The 19,403-nt window shown below is 41.7% G+C and overlaps 2 protein-coding genes across 2 annotated transcripts in view; both read right to left on the bottom strand.

The window, feature by feature from the left end:
• LOC124290240 (neuronal acetylcholine receptor subunit alpha-2-like) overlaps positions 1 to 6,637 on the bottom strand; it is a 54,274-nt gene extending 47,637 nt beyond the window's left edge. The window contains exon 1 of the mRNA XM_046726954.1: positions 6,124 to 6,637. Coding sequence (XP_046582910.1) covers positions 6,124 to 6,208 — 85 coding nt within the window. The 5' untranslated portion in view covers positions 6,209 to 6,637. The remainder of the gene's footprint in view (positions 1 to 6,123) is intronic.
• Positions 6,638 to 15,050: 8,413 nt separating this feature from the next.
• Positions 15,051 to 15,521, bottom strand: LOC124290210. Its single transcript, XM_046726923.1, has 2 exons — positions 15,404 to 15,521; positions 15,051 to 15,271 (listed from the first exon to the last, which is right to left on the bottom strand). Exons 1-2 carry the CDS (start codon positions 15,519 to 15,521, stop codon positions 15,051 to 15,053), a joined length of 339 nt encoding a protein of 112 aa, XP_046582879.1.
• Positions 15,522 to 19,403: the final 3,882 nt, after the last annotated feature.

The following is a 19,403-nucleotide window of genomic DNA, read 5'->3' as shown; positions in this document are numbered from 1 at the left end:
ATGGTGACAGAACCCTGAAATGTCATGCCACAGTACTGGATACCCGACTCAGAAACGGTACACAGATTCGGAGGTCAAGGTCAGAACTTCCCCACGTAATGCTGAGAGCCAGACAGGAAGTACCATCTTTAAAAGTACTTGGTAAACAAACTGACAAAACATCGGCATGAATATGTCCGTCTACTGGCAGAGCATATCAGTCCAGGTTGTCTTTGTTGTGCCCCTTGTATCCAGTCATGTATATATTTCCACCTGCTGATTCGGTTTGTATTTAGCGGCGTGGCACGCCTAATGAACGTCCGCATACCGGAAATCCCCAGGGATAGTACAAAATCCGAAAAGACCTGGTCATTATTTGTAGATAATCAGACTGACCAGACGGATCCGGAGCTGTTGCTCGAGTAAACATTCTGGATACGGGGGGCAACTCACTCTCTGATATCTATGGCGGAGACGGATCTTCGCTTGGGGGTGTCCCGCTCGCTAGATGGCGCCCAAACCATGCAATGAACCAAATCAGCGGGATATGTGAACACATAGACATCTTCGAACCAAGAACACAACGGGCTGACAACAATGTGTCGGAGTTGAGGGTCTATGATGGGCAGGTCAGATCAGACACTAACTTGCCGCACCATTCTCAAAAAGTAACGAAAATGCATATTGAGAATGCGTCATGGTATACTGAGATAGTGTTTGGTGCATCACAAAGTCAGCATTGTGCTGACCGCGGGTAGATGGTTTGTCCCAGTGGTTGATATTATGAGCAAGTCTCGTGATACTGAGATATAATCACGTCACCGAGCCTAACCACTCACCCGCGAGTTATCACATGGTATAGAGCGTCCGCCCGGAGAGAGGAAGGTCGCGGGTTCGATCTCCGACCGCGTCATACCAAAAGACGTTCAAATATGGTACTTGTTGGTCCCTGCCTGGCGCTCGGCATTAATGGGTACAACAAGGACTGGTCGGCTCGGAGTCAGTATAATGTGTCTGAGTGAGGTATTCATGCTTCACTGCGGCATGGTATCTCAGTGGGCTAGCACTATAAAACCAGCTTCAGTCTGGGCTGGTACAAGCAGCCGCACATACACATACACACGCATGCACGTCGTCATATGGGCGAAATATTCTCGAGCACGACGTAAAACCCAATTTCACCTCATCTCACCTCACATGGTATAGCTATGTTGAGAATGTGTTCGTATCAATCCCACAAAAAAGTAGTTCCGTCGCAAAATCATAATACATCAGAAGACCAAGGAAAAGGTGTTCCCAAAATCGTTCCTATTTGGGGAATCAAACACATGACTTCAGGGACAACAAAACACTTTAACCACTGAGCCATCCCACCGATACTAAATAATTCGAGTGGGCGTGTTGAGAAAAAAATTCATAAAAATTGTAAAAACATTCTTGAAAGCGTGTTTGATGTCTGTAAAAGGCCAGGGTTGTGATGACCGCGTCTGTAATCTAATGTCACATGTTCATTTGTCAAATATATGTAGAACATACCGCCCTAGATACATGCTAGTCAACAACGAGTTTGGTTACTATTACGATACAAGCACCTATTGCCCGAAATCGTGTGACTTTTAGTGATCAGACAACTCCTTCCATCTCAACGGAAAGGTGCCTGGCCAAGACGCAGTGCAATGAGTCTGTGCAGTAGGCGAACCTATAGGCTTCGTGCTTCTGAGTATGATAACACAACATACTGTGCTATATGTAGGTGATAGATTCCAAGTTACCACGGCAACGATGATGACAACCTACGACAAACAGAACAGCTTCTTATGTACCACATATCAAATGGTGTGTTTATCAACGTATAGGTCAGTCAGCTGATGAATGTCAGGGAATCCGAACATCGGTTTAAGCTTCAGCGAAACATGTTCAGGTACAATCTCTGTAGCTGCCATGTGGTTACAATAGTCGGGGCGTTGTCTGGAGGCATACCGACACGGGGGAATAAACCTTCACACTGTTGCAGAAGACACGTGCGTCGGGCACGTCGCTGCACACAGTCATACTAAGCACATGAAGGACACACATGCACAAGGTACATGACGCACATAGTTGCCCTATACATATGAGGGTACATCAGGCACAAGCTGCATACAGTTGTACAGGGCACATAAAACATACCGTTGCACAAGGCACGTGAGACATGCAGTTGCACAAGGCACAAGAGACGTACAGTTCTACAGGACACAAGCTGCATACAGTTGCACAAGGCACAAGAGACGTACAGTTACACAAGACACAAGCTGCATATAGTTGCACAAGGCACAAGAGACGTACAGTTGCACGAGGCACAAGCTGCATATAGTTGCACAAGGCACAAGAGACGTACAGTTACACAAGACACAAGCTGCATATAGTTGCACAAGGCACAAGAGACGTACAGTTATACAAGACACACGCTGCATATAGTTGCACAAGGCACAAGAGACGTACAGTTATACAAGACAAATGAGGCATATAGTTGCAGGGGAAACATGAGACGTACAGTTCCACAAGACACAAGCTGCATATAGTTGCACAAGGCACAAGAGACGTACAGTTATGCAAGTCACAAGCTGCATATCATTGCACAAGGCACAAGAGACGTACAGTTCTACAGGACACAAGCTGCATATAGTTGCACAAGGCACAAGAGACGTACAGTTCTACAGGACACAAGCTGCATATAGTTGCACAAGGCACAAGAGACGTACAGTTACACGAGACACAAGCTGCATATAGTTGCACAAGGCACAAGAGACGAACAGTTACACAAGACACGAGCTGCATATAGTTGCACAAGGCACAAGAGACGTACAGTTATACAAGACACACGCTGCATATAGTTGCACAAGGCACAAGAGACGTACAGTTACACGAGACACAAGCTGCATATAGTTGCACAAGGCACAAGAGACGTACAGTTACACAAGACACAAGCTGCATATAGTTGCACAAGGCACAAGAGACGTACAGTTACACGAGACACAAGCTGCATATAGTTGCACAAGGCACAAGAGACGTACAGTTACACAAGACACAAGCTGCATATAGTTGCACAAGGCACAAGAGACGTACAGTTATACAAGACACAAGCTGCATATAGTTGCACAAGGCACAAGAGACGTACAGTTACACAGGACACAAGCTGCATATAGTTGCACAAGGCACAAGAGACGTACAGTTCCACAAGACACAAGCTGCATATAGTTGCACAAGGCACAAGAGACGTACAGTTACACGAGGCACAAGCTGCATATAGTTGCACAAGGCACAAGAGACGTACAGTTCTACAGGACACAAGCTGCATATAGTTGCACAAGGCACAAGAGACGTACAGTTACACAGGACACAAGCTGCATATAGTTGCACAAGGCACAAGAGACGTACAGTTCCACAAGACACAAGCTGCATATAGTTGCACAAGGCACAAAGAGACGTACAGTTCCACAAGACACAAGCTGCATATAGTTGCACAAGGCACAAGAGACGTACAGTTCCACAAGACACAAGCTGCATATAGTTGCACAAGGCACAAGAGACGTACAGTTCCACAAGACACAAGCTGCATATAGTTGCACAAGGCACAAGAGACGTACAGTTCTACAGGACACAAGCTGCATATAGTTGCACAAGGCACAAGAGACGTACAGTTCTACAGGACACAAGCTGCATATAGTTGCACAAGGCACAAGAGACGTACAGTTCTACAGGACACAAGCTGCATATAGTTGCACAAGGCACAAGAGACGTACAGTTACACGAGACACAAGCTGCATATAGTTGCACAAGGCACAAGAGACGTACAGTTCTACAGGACGCAAGCTGCATATAGTTGCACAAGGCACAAGAGACGTACAGTTCCACAAGACACAAGCTGCATATAGTTGCACAAGGCACAAGAGACGTACAGTTATACAAGACACAAGCTGCATATAGTTGCACAAGGCACAAGAGACGTACAGTTCCACAAGACACAAGCTGCATATAGTTGCACAAGGCACAAGAGACGTACAGTTCTACAGGACACAAGCTGCATATAGTTGCACAAGGCACAAGAGACGTACAGTTCTACAGGACACAAGCTGCATATAGTTGCACAAGGCACAAGAGACGTACAGTTCTACAGGACACAAGCTGCATATAGTTGCACAAGGCACAAGAGACGTACAGTTACACGAGACACAAGCTGCATATAGTTGCACAAGGCACAAGAGACGTACAGTTCTACAGGACGCAAGCTGCATATAGTTGCACAAGGCACAAGAGACGTACAGTTATACAAGACACAAGCTGCAAAGTACATTTGCACGCATTTGTAAAAGGTAATACACACACAGTCACCAGACATTTGGGGGAAAATACTCTCTCTGACACACATTCCCAAGCAACAGAGATTCACATGTACGACAAGTGGTTTAGCCGACAGACCACACCATCATGAAACTCTTGTATTACATGTTTCCAACTACCAAAACCGGACTTCACCTTGTCGACCAGACTAAACAACGTATTGATGACTCCCCACGGGTATAACTTCATGATATGTAATATACCTACCGAGACGGTAAAATATCGATTAACGGGACACGATTCATATTCCCTATATTAAAAACACAAGTGATGAATTGTATTTATCTTAAAGCTATAATGTAGGATATTAAATGATGGCCGTACGTGAAAATGCAGAGATATAATCATGCCGAATTCTATGTGTATATGTTACCTTTGATATTATCTTTAAACTGACTTCAAACTAATTTGTCTCTCTTCGATTACTTATTCAATATTTTTGTTAATACTAACTGTCAAACTAATATCCAGAAGAGACTCCCCTGTACGTTTCTTCTACCTTTTATGACACCGTGCTTCTTAGAGTATTAAGAGTAAGTCCCCATTCTGTTTTTTTTATGAAGAATGTGTCCTAAAAGTCCACGCAAGGGTTTTTCAAATTGATCGTTCCGTGATCTCCGGTTAAGGATAATCTACATCAGTACGTTGTTCACAGTAGGCTGTTATCCATCCGACGTTAATAGAAGTAGAGATGACAAAACCTTATGGATGATCAACTTCTCGACACCCCTGACTTTGACACAGTGGTCAGCAAACTCCTTGACATTTCATCCAAAATAAACAAGTTGGTCATCCATAGAGTTTTGTCATCTCTATACCACCAACTTCTAGAATGCCACTCAAACAAATAAAGTTAATAGAAGTACATGACAATTATTAGGTATCTGAGACGATACTGCTTGAAGTTACGGTAACCGACAGGAATCACATCATTACAAGAGTATAGCTCCACTTAAATTGTTGAGTCATAAAAATACCTGAACCACTTCCATTCATCAGAATAATGTTTTGATTCATTTAGAATGTACAGGTAACGTTATAAAGGCAACCCCTACATAGTCTCAACCATTGCAAGGTAACTTTATTACTTTGATGAAGGAACAGTTTTCTTATAACATTGAAGCGTCATAAATGTGCCGTTAAATCTGAGATAGGGAAGCGCCAGACATTAGGCTTTGGGGTCATAGAATTTGTGATTTTGTCGTTTTCATTATAATTTTGTAGAAAACGTATGGCATTTATACAAGCCACTGCTCAGTATATCATATGTTTTGTAAGGACAATTTAACAATGACAGAGAACCAAACAGCAGTCTTAATTCGTCCTAGATCTGTGCTATAGACGACGTATGGACAGAACAATAGACGTTTGTTTCATTATTCCAGCTCTATCATAGGGATTCACCGAAGGGTATTAATTCTTTAACGATTGGCGACGAACAGTATTCATCCACGCTCATCAATTAGATATATCATGTATCAATACCAATAAGTAGATAAAGCATCTCAGTCATCAACTCGAGTCTTCCATTATACATGTATGAACGTTCCACGAGGCACAGATGACAGGTAGATATGGATCAGTACACTTGTATGGTATACTTCTTGATATTATGAACGAAAACGTTAATGCATACATGAGAACTTAGATTAACGTTATATGTTGAAATAAGCGCAACAGGTTGAGATCGACTGTCTGTGTTTCTGGAGAGGCGACCAGACACGGACTGTGAGATGTCGTGTTGTAGCAATGTGTGGCACTTACCGTCGACTGTTTGTAATCCAAGAGTCACCTGTAGCAGGCCCACTAGAAACACCAGTAGCCCCGCCTGGTGTCCCAATCCTGACATGGCTCTGTTCCCATCCACCAACGGCCCAGCACGTCCGCTTTATACTGCACGTCATGGAATATTAATCACGCCAGAGTGGGAACTCGCATGACAGTTCATTAGGTATGTTGAACATGTCTCTTGGGTGAAGCCGTTTCTCACTGTAGATATACACAAGGCGGGGAAGTCAGACTACAGCAACACGTCCGCAGTCAGTCAACGCAGGCACTCTTCGACTGTTTCTACTTGAAATACAAAGTTGCTTCGTCAACCGTCAACAACACCGGCCACTCAAATGGATTCAAGCCCTTAAAATGTCTCAGACTGACCTCCCTCGCCGGCCAGGGCTGTGACCAGTCTTCGTGACCAGTCTTCGCATACGCCAAGTTTGTTGTGTTGACGACAAGCGCCCAGTTGGTTAAAGATCCCGCCCCCAGCGTCCCTCGGCTTGCGGCGGCTCCACCAATACCCGCGCAAATCAATATAATCAAACAGGCTGCTGTCAGCCTTATGTAAGAGCTAGCTCAGCCCCAAGTCATAAAACCTTACTTGTACTAGTTTTTCAAAAGTAACACATAAATCTCAAATCAATACTTTATCTTATCTATTTTCACAAGCATGGCGATGTCTTTGTTGCGTTGTGGCCCATCTAACAACCTCTAGCGAGGCCGACAGGGGATTTGTGTTAAATACTTAAGACTGAGTGAATTGACAAATGTTGCTGCCACATGTTTCTTCAGTTAGCGGAGAAAGCGTCGGGGATCACGGCGAGATTACCGTCCACGCGGGCGCATGCAGGATGGTGATAGCGGGTAGGCTGATGCTTGGCGATGTGTTCTCGGCAGGCAACAACAGGAGTTAAGTGGAGCGTAAGTGCTACGAGAAGCCATGCTCCTTCTCTCGGAGTTAAGACGACCTGATATTGGAATCACAAGAAGGTTTTATTGCTTGAAGAGCATATCAAGTTAGATCTGTTATTTAATAGAGTGCATGACAGGATTCTCTGATATCTGGCTCAAGCTATATTGATGAAAACGAATAACATGAACTTGAGACTGACGGGCTGTAATGCAACATTAAAAATAAGTGTGAAACAAGGCGGGGATTGTGGGTTGTGGGGAGGGTAGTTGTTTGACAATGTTGTGGCTGTGAGGGCTGGTGTAGATACAGGTATGACTTTCGGCGGGGCTGAGATCAGTTGCTGTGACACTGGGGTGTAATGATTAAGGTAAGGGGTTTCATAGAGGCTTCGGGTGGGGGCGGAGGGTGTTGATGTTGAAACACTTTTCTGTCGGGTTTGGGTTAGCGTAGGATGTGCTTGATTTGGCCGGGGGTGGGGGGAGGGGGGGGCTAAAGTTTGGCGGATAGCTTTGTCAGTCACGTGATGAACATAACATTGTCAGTGACGTGGTGAATGTAACGTTGTCAGTGATATGGTGAATGTAACGTTGTCAGTGATGTGGTGAATGTAACGTTGTCAGTGATGTGGTGAATGTAACGTTGTCAGTGATATGGTGAATGTAACGTTGTCAGTGATATGGTGAATGTAACGTTGTCAGTGATGTGGTGAATGTAACGTTGTCAGTGATATGGTGAATGTAACGTTGTCAGTGATATGGTGAATGTGACATTGTCAGTGATGTTGTGAATGTAACGTTGTCAGTGATATGGTGAATGTAACGTTGTCAGTGATATGGTGAATGTAACGTTGTCAGTGATATGGTGAATGTAACGTTGTCAGTGATATGGTGAATGGAACGTTGTCAGTGATATGGTGAATGTAACGTTGTCAGTGATGTGGTGAATGTAACGTTGTCAGTGATAGGGTGAATGTAACGTTGTCAGTGATAGGGTGAATGTAACGTTGTCAGTGATATGATGTAACGTTGTCAGTGATGGTGATGTAACGTTGAATGTAACGTTGTCAGTGATCAGTGGTGAATGTAACGTTGTCAGTGATCGTGAATGGTGAATGTCAGTGATATTGTCAGTAACGTATGGTGGTGAATGTAACGTTGTCAGTTATATATGGTGATATGGTGAATGTAACGTTGTCAGTGATATGGTGAATGTAACGTTGTCAGTGATATGGTGAATGTAACGTTGTCAGTGATATGTGATATAACGGTGTCAGTGATATGGTGAATGTAACGTTGTCAGTGATATGGTGAAAGTAACGTTGTCAGTGATATGGTGACTGTAACGTTGTCAGTGATGTGGTTAATGTAACGTTGTCAGTGATATGGTGAATGTAACGTTGTCAGTGATATGGTGAATGTAACGTTGTCAGTGATATAGTGAATGGAACGTTGTCAGTGATAGGGTGAATGTAACGTTGTCAGTGATAGGGTGAATGTAACGTTGTAAGTGGTATGGTGAATGTAACGTTGTCAGTAATGTGGTGAATGTAACGTTGTCAGTGATATGTTGATGGTAACGTTTTCAGTGATTTGGTGAATGTAACGTTGTCAGTGATATGGTGAATGTAACGTTGTCAGTGATAGGATGAATATAACGTTGTCAGTTATATGGTGAATGTAACGTTGTCAGTGATATGGTGAATGTAACGTTGTCAGTGATATGGTGAATGTAACGTTGTCAGTGTTATGGTGAATGTAACGTTGTCAGTGATATGTTGAATATAACGGTGTCAGTGATATGTTGATGGTAACGTTGTCAGTGATATGGTGAATGTAACGTTGTCAGTCACGTGGTGAATTTAACGTTGTCAGTGATGTGGTGAATGTAGCATTGTCGGTGATGTGGTGGATGTAACATTGTTAGTGATATGGTGAATGTAACGTTGTCAGTGATATGGTGAATGTAACGTTGTCAGTGATGTGGTGAATCTTACATCGTCAGTGATATGGTGAATGTAACGTTGTCAGTGATATGGTGAATGTAACGTTGTCAGTGATGTGGTTAATGTAACGTTGTCAGTGATATGGTGAATGTAACGTTGTCAGTGATATGGTGAATGTGACGTTGTCAGTGATAGGGTGAATGTAACGTTGTCAGTTATATGGTGAATGTAACGTTGTCAGTGATATGGTGAATGTAACATTGTCAGTGATATGGTGAATATAACGTTGTCAGTGTTATGGTGAATGTAACGTTGTCAGTGATATGTTGAATATAACGGTGTCAGTGATATGGTGAATGTAACGTTGTCAGTGATATGGTGAAAGTAACGTTGTCAGTTATATGGTGAATGTAACGTTGTCAGTGATGTGGTTAATGTAACATTGTCAGTGATATGGTGAATGTAACGTTGTCAGTGATATGGTGAAAGTAACGTTGTCAGTGATATGGTGAATGTAACGTTGTCAGTGATATGTTGATGGTAACGTTGTCAGTGATATGGTGAATGTAACGTTGTCAGTGATATGTTGATGGTAACGTTGTCAGTGATATGGTGAATGTAACGTTGTCAGTGATATGGTGAATGTAGCATTGTCGGTGATTTGATGAATGTAGCGTTGTCAGTGATAGGGTGAATGTAACGTTGTCAGTGATATGTTGATGGTAACGTTGTCAGTGATATGGTGAATGTAACGTTGTTAGTGATATGGTTAATGTAGCATTGTCGGTGATGTGGTGAATGTAGCGTTGTCAGTGATAGGGTGAATGTAACGTTGTCAGTGATATGGTGAATGTAACGTTGTCAGTGATGTGGTTAATGTAACGTTGTCAGTGATATGGTGAATGTAACGTTGTCAGTGATATGGTGAAAGTAACGTTGTCAGTGATATGGTGAATGTAACGTTGTCAGTGGTGTGGTGAATGTAACGTTGTCAGTGATATGGTGAATGTAACGTTGTCAGTGATATGTTGAATGTAACGTTGTCAGTGATATGGTGAATGTAGCATTGTCGGTGATTTGGTGAATGTAGCGTTGTCAGTGATAGGGTGAATGTAACGTTGTCAGTGATAGGGTGAATGTAATCAGTGATAGGGTGAATGTAACGTTGTCAGTGATATGGTGAATGTAACGTTGTCAGTGATATAGTGAATGTAACGTTGTCAGTGATATGGTGAATGTAACGTTGTCAGTGATATGGTGAATGTAACGTTGTCAGTGATATGGTGAATGTAACGTTGTCAGTGATGTGGTGAATGTAACGTTGTCAGTGATATGGTGAATGTAACGTTGTCAGTGATATGTTGATGGTAACGTTGTCAGTGATATGGTGTAACGTTGTCAGTGATGGTGAATGATATGTGAATGTTGTCAGTGATATGGTGAATGTAGCGTTGTCAGTGATAGGTTGAATGTAACGTTGTCAGTGATATATGTGAATGTAACGTTGTCAGTGATATGGTGAATGTAACGTTGTCAGTGATATGGTGAATGTAACGTTGTCAGTGATATGGTGAATGTAACGTTGTCAGTGATATGGTGAATGTAACGTTGTCAGTGATATGGTGAATGTAACGTTGTCAGTGATATGGTGAATGTAACGTTGTCAGTGATATGGTGAATGTAACGTTGTCAGTGATATGGTGAATGTTACGTTGTCAGTGATATGGTAAATGTAACGTTGTCAGTGATATGGTGAATGTAACGTTGTCAGTGTTATGGTGAATGTAACTTTGTCAGTGAGGCTGACGATGTTGGTAAGTGGATTGTTTGGTCAAAGCTGATTATTTACAGGCACTTTATTGATAGAACATTGCTGAGTGCGGCGTGAAACAACAAACAAGCACCCAACTGACACAAGTATGGCGCCTGATGCTCATCCTGCCATACTTAGGAGCTGATATTGATATAGTTACGTGGAAACTGAGCTTGGCATAGTGACTTTGTAACTGATATTGATATAGTGCCGTTGTAACTGAGCTTGGTATTTTGACTTTGTAACTGATACCGATGAAGTGACATTGTAACTGAGCTTGGCATAGTGACTTTGTAGATGACACCGATGAAGTGACATTGTAGCTGAGCTTGGCATAGTGACTTTGTCGATGATACCGATGAAGTGACATTGTAGCTGAGCTTGGCATAGAGACATTGTAGCTGAGATTGGTATTGTGACTTTGTAACTGATATTGATTTAGTGACGTTGTAGATAATACCGATGAAGTGACATTGTAGCTGTGCTTGGCATAGTGACTTTGTAGATGATATTGGCAGGGTTACTGAGTTGCTGCCGTTGGTAAATTGACTATGAGATTGACAGAGATCTTGTGACTGGAGGCGACTGGACTGTCGTGACTCTGGAGAAAATATTCGTATACTGACTAATAGGCTGACAGTGATGTAGTGACTGTGAACGGACATCAGAGAACCGATCGTGGATCTGACATTGCTATTGTGTTGTTAAAACATGTAAAGTGCAGTTCGTCCCTTCTCAGACGTTGCTGCACTTCAGGCTCTAGCTGCTAATCCTGTTACATCAGATAACTGCTAAACACGGGTGCTGACAGGATTTCAATGTGAGCTGATAAATGGCAAGTTAAATTCATCCCCGAGAAAACCATACAATTCTCATACAAAAATAAACCTGGTGGAAAAACCTTCTATAGAAACGAAACAAGCTAAACTACAAGGCGCTACGCAAACAGCTTCGATAGATGTTCTTTGCGCTCATACAGAATCTGTGGCAGGCAAATGGTAAAAGGTTACAGAAGCCCACACTGATGGCTTTTATGGGAAACTTTAACGGCTAATTACACATCGTACATTTATTTCTTAAACTGTTACTGTAGCTAACTTGTAGGCGATGAATGAACAAAGTGCCAGATGTCAATGTATGACAAGTGCATCCTTATATCATTTTACGTTGTGTGGGAACACCTTCAAGCTAGTACTCGGGAGAATTAATCCAGTATCAATAAGTAAGATTGATTATGCTGCAATTAAACAAATGTAATGAAATTACAGAATATTTGAGACATTTCACTTACTTTGCAGCGTTTGGGTGTAATGTCTTGTTGTAGTCGGGAACATGTTTGAGTCAATTTCGGAATGAATGTACACATGAGGTCATTCGTGAAGTGATGAGTCTAGTTTAATTAGTACTAATCACTCGCTGCGGTAGTAAAGGAAACACTGCATTGTCATAGACAAATTGCATAGTCATATGTTGTGTAGTCAATTGTTGTGATTTGTATAAAGGACACTCCATATCAATTATATTCTTTTTTATCTTTGTCATATCCACACAGTCACATGCTGTGCTTTGTGTTAATGACAATTCTCATTAATTTGAATGTTTGTTCTTTTATCATCGCAATATTTACACAGTTACATGTTGTGAATTGTGCACATGACACTCGTGTTAATTTGTCTGTTGGTTGTTTTATTTACAGAACCATAAGATGTAATTCGTGTAAATGACACTTCATATTAATTTGCTTGTTGTTTTAGACCATTAAGCAATATTCCACTTTGGAAAGGAAAACCTGTGTTTAAAATTATGAACAACCTCTCGCTGCTCGAGCAGGATAGCAGGAGAGTCGCTGATCAGAACCACCCGGTCTATTTCCGACGTCTCTCTGGACACGCGTACTGGTCACAAATATTCCCTGACTGGATGATATCATTATTATTACATCAATTGTATGTCTTCATTTGTATGTGTCTTCCTTGTTGTTCAACAGAAGCGGTGTTTCCATAAATCACATGTGACCTGTCTGCCAGATCAATTAGTTCCAACAGAGCGATAAATGAGTATATCTAAAACACATTGGTATTGTGACTGTCGGGCGCACTTTGGTACTGTCTAGAGCTGTGGGCCTTTTCTCCGATCAATGTACCGTCCACTGACACTCCCTCCTGTTTGTATACGTAATTCGTATTAGACTGATCAGTAATCAATAGGCAGATTGAAATGAGGGACTATTTGGTGCTTTACTCTGTATAATCACTGGCAGTGCCCAGGCTGATATTTACAGTACCTATGTTCGGTATTTCTAGAATGTCTTGGAGAGACTGGGTGGGTGGCAAGGCGGTAGAGCGATCTTAAAGATGGAAGAGGTTTCGATTCAGAGCACTGCTACTGGCCTATGTAAGAACAGGCTTGACAAGAATTTGCTTGCCTCTAAAACGCCATGGTTTTGTAAGGAAGCATTGACACTGAGAAGGTTCACGCTGGGAATTCAACATATCTGACTTTGTACAACTGTAGACTTCTCATACTAATAAACTATCTTTTTAACACAGGAATAATTTTTGGATATAACGGGCATTAGTAAAAGCATTAAGCTGTTATTGAGCATGAATTGTTGAGGGATAAGCAATGTATTGTATCTGTGCGCTTTTGGGCTACGATCTGTGTCACATCTTCTGTAGATGTTAATTTCTCATGACATATGCACTTTAAATGAGGTGTTTGTATGACAAATTATATTGAAAACATTTTAATGTGAGGTTCACATGATATACGGCCTTTACACTGGGCGCGTTATCAGCTACCTCACTTCCAAATTGTTTATATGAGTAGAGACGATACTGTTTGAGGTTCATACGTTTTTCACGAGACTCAATTCATGAAATGGCGTAAACACTGACTACAAATACAAAACTGCTGGACCGTTCACGAATATTCTCACAGAGACCCATCTAAGTGAACAAAATGAAGAAACACACATCGAGACTATTCTGATACCGTCACCAGCTGTGTCTAGACTGACAATGGCAGTCTTCATCAATCTCTGCATATAACAGGATATCGACAATACTTGACACTTCTCCACATCGCCTTTCAATGATTAGCTACTTGGAACTGTCACAGGTTCATAATCAACTTTGGAAATCTTTCCCGTCACGTTTATTGTCATTTTCACCTCTTGTATTTAATACAAATGTATTATGACGCCTTAGGGTGAGTGAGGTATTGATATCGCTCTTAATACCCCTTCACGCTTGAGGCGGAATGAGCCGGAATGCCGTCGGAATGAAAATTCCTGGCGATTCCTGGAAATTCGAACTGCATTCTAAAACTTCTTAATCCATTCCAAATGCATTCCAACTATTCGTGTCAAATCTTGTAACATGCCCGAATGTTTTGAACATGTTCACAACTTTCGAGGTACATTCGAAGTGGAAAAATATGGAACAACATTTGAAGTGCATTCTAACTGCATTCTAAGTATTCTTACTGTATTCTAACTGCATTCTAAGTAATCTGAACGTATTCGAGGGAGAATCGAAAAGGCAAGCCATTTCAAATCCTGCAAGAGTGTCCCGAATGCGCCTCGAATGTACTTTGATTGCTAATGGAATTTAGGTGGAATATTCTTCAAACGTATCGGAATATTTCGATTGCACTTGGAATACACCTCGAATGTACATCGAATACACCTCGAATACAGTCAGAACGTCCCGAATACTCTTCAAATGAGCCCTGACGTCATCAGAACACCGCCGAATGGCATATAAACGTAGCCACCTGTCACTGAAGCTTCAGATATCATTCACATCTTCCAGTTGCGCAAGTTGTCTCCAGCTTCCTGCCACCACGTTGTGCTGCTCATCTTCCTCATCCACCATGCCATTGTTGAGATTAGGATAACGAATCCTCATCAAGTTGTGCAGGCAGACACAGCATTCAATGATGTCCTTTACAACGGAATCCCTTGGCAGCATGGTGGTGAGGAGGATTTGCCAACTCTGGGCCATGATTCCAAATGCATTTTCCACTACCCGTCGACCCCTGCTGATCCTGTAGTTGTAGATTCTCTCGTCTCTCTTGAGAGTCCTATGACCATACGGTTTCATCAAGAAGGCCCTTATTCCAAAGGCATCATCTCCAATAATAAAGCATGGCATACACTCGTCATCTTGGGGTAAAGGGAACGGATCATGAAGGCATGTGCTTCCGTCTTCAAGACAATCCTTGGGCTCGCACTCGTTGAAGATCTAAGGATCAGACATACTTCCGTATGCACCAACGTCCACCCACAGGAACTTATAATTTCCATCCACAAGGGCCATGAGGACCACTGAGAAGAAGCCCTTGTGGTACAATGAGCCGCTCTTGGCAGGTTTATTTATGGCCACACGTTTGCCATCTAAAGCTCCTACGGCATGAGGAATATTCCACCTGTTTCTGAATACCTCCTCAGTGGATGCCCATTCTTCTGGAGTGGAAGGGCAGATGATAACTTCATCCTTGTATTCTTCCACAATGACCTTACATACTTCTGGGATGATCAGGCTGATTGTGTTCCTTGCCACACGGAAGCTGTACGTGATGCTGGGGTACCTATCACCTGAATCAAGGAACCTCAATGTGATGGCTAGCTTTAAGTCTGGAGGTAGCGCCTTTCTCATATATGTATCCTGCTTCTGTATTCTTGGTCCCACAATCTCCACCAACTCATCAAACATGGCAGGCTCCATCCAGAGGTAGTTGAAGAATGACTGCGTGTCCTCAACTCTGAGCTCCTCCATCGGTCTTGTGTAACGTCCATACAGCCTCCTCCTTTCCTCTGTTAGCCATGGTCTGGTCTTGAATCTCCTGGGTCTTCTCCTGGATTTTTCCTGTTTCTTCTCCTGGTCTCCTCCACATCACTTTCAATCAGGGCTTGCTGGAGGACAGCAATCTGGAGCAACGCAACATGGTCCAGGTGGTCCATAATCTATGGGAGTGGGGCAGTGACTGATAAATAGTCCAGATTCAACAGGTTTTTATACCCCATCGTGGATCATTCCGGCAGCATTATTGATGCATTTCGGACATTCGTGTTACATTCTAAGTGCATTTGAAGGACATTTGAAATATTCGGGCTGCATTCTGTTTTAATTCTTTAACATTCGATCCATATTCGGGGGTCATTCCAAGACGGTTCTGCTTGCACTCTATCATTCCAAGACGGTTCTGCATGCATTCTATGTATATTCGTACAGCATTCGAGGTACGTTCTAACTGAAATTCGAGTGCTATTCACGCAGCAGTCAAACCGGACTCGTACGTCAGCCGAAATTCATTTTAAGTATTCTTAGTGTATTCTAACGGCATTCTAATTAGTCCCACTGTATTCCTAGTATTCATTCGAGCTGCATTCGTGATCTAGTACATTTGGAATGCGTAAGAATCATTCGAGGCGGGTTCGAAGTGCGTTCTAAGTATTCCAACAGCGTTCTTACAAAGTTTATTTTGACATTCTCTCCCGAATGCGGTTCGAATTTTGGGAAAACAAATTTCTGGCTGATTCTCCTTGATTCCTGTCAATTCGAAGTAAGTGTGAAGGACCCTTAAACACACCTTTCTTATCCGATGATTTATATCCAGTTTAAAAGCTAAAAAAAGATGTTACTGTTGGAGTAATTGAACACGCAGACGCTCATGTGACACCACCTGTTTGAGGAGCTACCTTATTCCCATCTGGTTGTGATATGGCTGTAAATGTCGACAGGAAGTCACGTGTACTAACATGGGTATAGATCTACCTTCGAGGCATAGAACATCGATAGAAAAATTATAGCCATCAGATTCATTACATTAATTCAAATTTTTTATACTAATTACAATCCACATCAACCTGGACAGTTCTGGGTGCATTAGGTAATCGTACTGACTAACGGTGTCCTGGCTTTTGAGAGCGTGAGAGCATGCCCGCTGTTTCCTGTGTTTGTTTGTTTGTGTTTATCCCACCAGCAATATTCCACACACAGGAAAGTGGTCTGGGCCAGACAAATGGTGTCTCACAAGGAGGGGCGATCTGTACAACTGGGATACGATGACATGAATGTCCGTTTGTATTTTGCTGGTAGTCGCCAAGTAAGACAAAGAGTCCAACTTATGGGATCCTTGTTAACGAGGTTTCGCGGTTGGTATGACCCGTGTTGTACCTTGTATGAGCTTCATTGGTAGATACGAGGAGATTCTTTTGAAATGTTACTGAACGATGACCAAAATGATTTCCATGAAATTCCCCAGTTCGACTTGCACCATGTGTTCGCATGTTAGTTTAAGGGAACATTTGATCTGTTCTTGCAGTGCAGGATACCATCATCTGTTACCAAGTATCATTGTTGCTTCAGAGTGATTTATGAACACATTCTCAGGATACTCGGAGTCGTACAATGGTGTCTGTTTTTAGCGGATATTTCACATCATGATGGACTCAACCCAACAAAAGTTCTAGAATCTGTAGTTTACTAAGAAAGTGTAATCCCAAATATAACATATGTTACGGTTTTGTCACTGTTATTTGCGGACGAGTTGTTAAGTATTACTGCTACACAAAAATGCAAGTACCGATTATGATTTGCCATTTCCAACGTTTCAGGGAGTTATTTCCACATGTTGCAAAGATTCTGGCCTCCTTTCTCCCACCCCTACTCAACATCATGTTGTAATGTCATGTGGAAATGGCTTTTACTTTCAATCAGACATCACGGTCCTCTGTTTCAAGGAGGGTACAAAAGTGAAGCTATTTTCACTAATCGATCCCTATGTCAGTTTCCTTGTACAAATCCTATTTGAAGCTCCTTGGATTTTGAATGCTGGCAATTTAGTCAAAATTGACTGTAAATATTTACCAAGATGTGAAGTATTCCATTATGCTAGTGCCGTTAGAGTGATACAATAGCGCGTGCACTTCACGTCAATCACAGCCTGACAGGAGGGATGTAACGGTATTGAAGAGCGCTCGTCTTCTGACTCCGTGGCGGTGATAAGACCGTCGGGCTCTAGAGGGACAATTACTGACTTTTCCCCGCGTCAGAGTTCTGCCGAATGATGTACGCGCTTTGAATAGCAGATTGAGATACAGTCGACAACGTCTTTAATCTCACCAATCTCCCTGACACAGATCCAATAACAGTACTACTATTACCTACCATCTTCCAGTTACACTCGCGAGACAATGCTCTGCGGGCCAGCTTGACATTCATGTTGGATCATATAACAGTGGCATTTCACGTTCTGAAATGTTCCATGATGGGAATCAGGCTGTACGTTACGACAAAGGATATGACAACGTACTGCAATATTTCACGCGCTTTAGTTAACAATGTAGGATCAAACTGTGTCCTCCTATGTTTAGTCTCTCAGTAGTTAATGATGGGTAAAATGATTTCTTCTTTACACAGTTAATTGTTTGGAAGGATCGTTTTCTCTTGTGTCTACACGAGGTAATGTTACAATAAGATGTCTTCTAAAGGGTTTTATTTCAGTCGTTAAAATCAGCGAGCATGCACATCACATTTCAAGCCACATGAACCTACCTGACGAGGATGTCTTCCAATACCACCTCATATTAGATCCACTTCATTTGCATTTATAGCCACGGACTTATCTCATCTAAGTGGGTGACATGTGTATTTTGTTTCCAAGAAGACTTTGATAAAATGTTTATGTTGAGACTTACCTGGTTTGAGATCAGATTGTCTTTTTATTCATGTTTCAGATAAGATTGCCTTTCACATTAGAACCGTGCAACGTTCTAGGAAACCCTCCTCCATATGATTTGTTTTCTGTGTTGTTTAACGCCGTACCCAGCAATGTTCCAGCTATATGGCTGTCCTCCATATGAACTTGTATCGCACGTGTTTTTCCTTCATACCTTTATCACACTAGGTTGGTTTATTTGTTTTGTTTAGTTGGGTTTGCTTTTTGTAAATGTTTCTTCTTTTTTGTTTTGTTTTGTTGGTTGTTTTTCTTTTGTTTGTTGTTGTTGTTTTGTTTGGTTTTTTTTATTGGTTTTTTTATTTTTGTTGTTGTTTTTGCATATATACAAAAGTACAAGATACAATGTTATCTGCTAAGCATATAAGTGTATGTAGGATTTTAAATATGAATATATAAGAACAGTTGTTGATGTGGATAATTGGATACAACAAAGATACCCTTTTTATGTTTCTTTATGCACGAATTTAATTGGAAAAGACAGAATACTGCGTACTTTTTCGTTTGTCATGATGTTACTTAGTGAATTGTTATTTCGGCCTGGAAATCCTAACAGTATATTTTCTATTGTGAATTCTGTTTTGTCCTCAGATACAGTTTTAAGCAATAAAGTAAGTTTTCTCCATAGTTATTTAACATTGTTCCCTTTGTGTATCTTCGATCCATTAGATATAGATTTTCTAACATGTTGGGTCTTATGTTTATTTTATACTCTTTCCAACTTTCACTCGAACTTATATTGGGTTATATTAAATGACATTATCGGTGTTACCAGGACTGTAAGAAAGGCAGAAATATTTCTGGCGTTTTTCTTCTAACACCTTATAACTCTTGTAATACTTCATGTGTATAAATTG

The sequence above is a fragment of the Haliotis rubra genome, unplaced genomic scaffold, assembly GCF_003918875.1.
Source record: "Haliotis rubra isolate DU_JTF1 unplaced genomic scaffold, ASM391887v1 Scf46, whole genome shotgun sequence".
Classification (NCBI taxonomy): domain Eukaryota; kingdom Metazoa; phylum Mollusca; class Gastropoda; order Lepetellida; family Haliotidae; genus Haliotis; species Haliotis rubra.
The sequence above is the reverse complement of the archived record's forward strand: the minus strand, read 5'-3'. Positions and strand labels throughout refer to the sequence as shown.

Excerpts from the sequence above, each read along its gene's own strand:
- LOC124290210 (XM_046726923.1), bottom strand. The coding sequence starts at position 15,521 with ATGTTTGATGAGTTGGTGGAGATTGTGGGACCAAGAATACAGAAGCAG. Across the intron at positions 15,272-15,403 it reads ATTGAGGTTCCTTGATTCAG|AAGAATGGGCATCCACTGAG; the intron begins GTGATAGGTACC and ends CTTCCACTCCAG.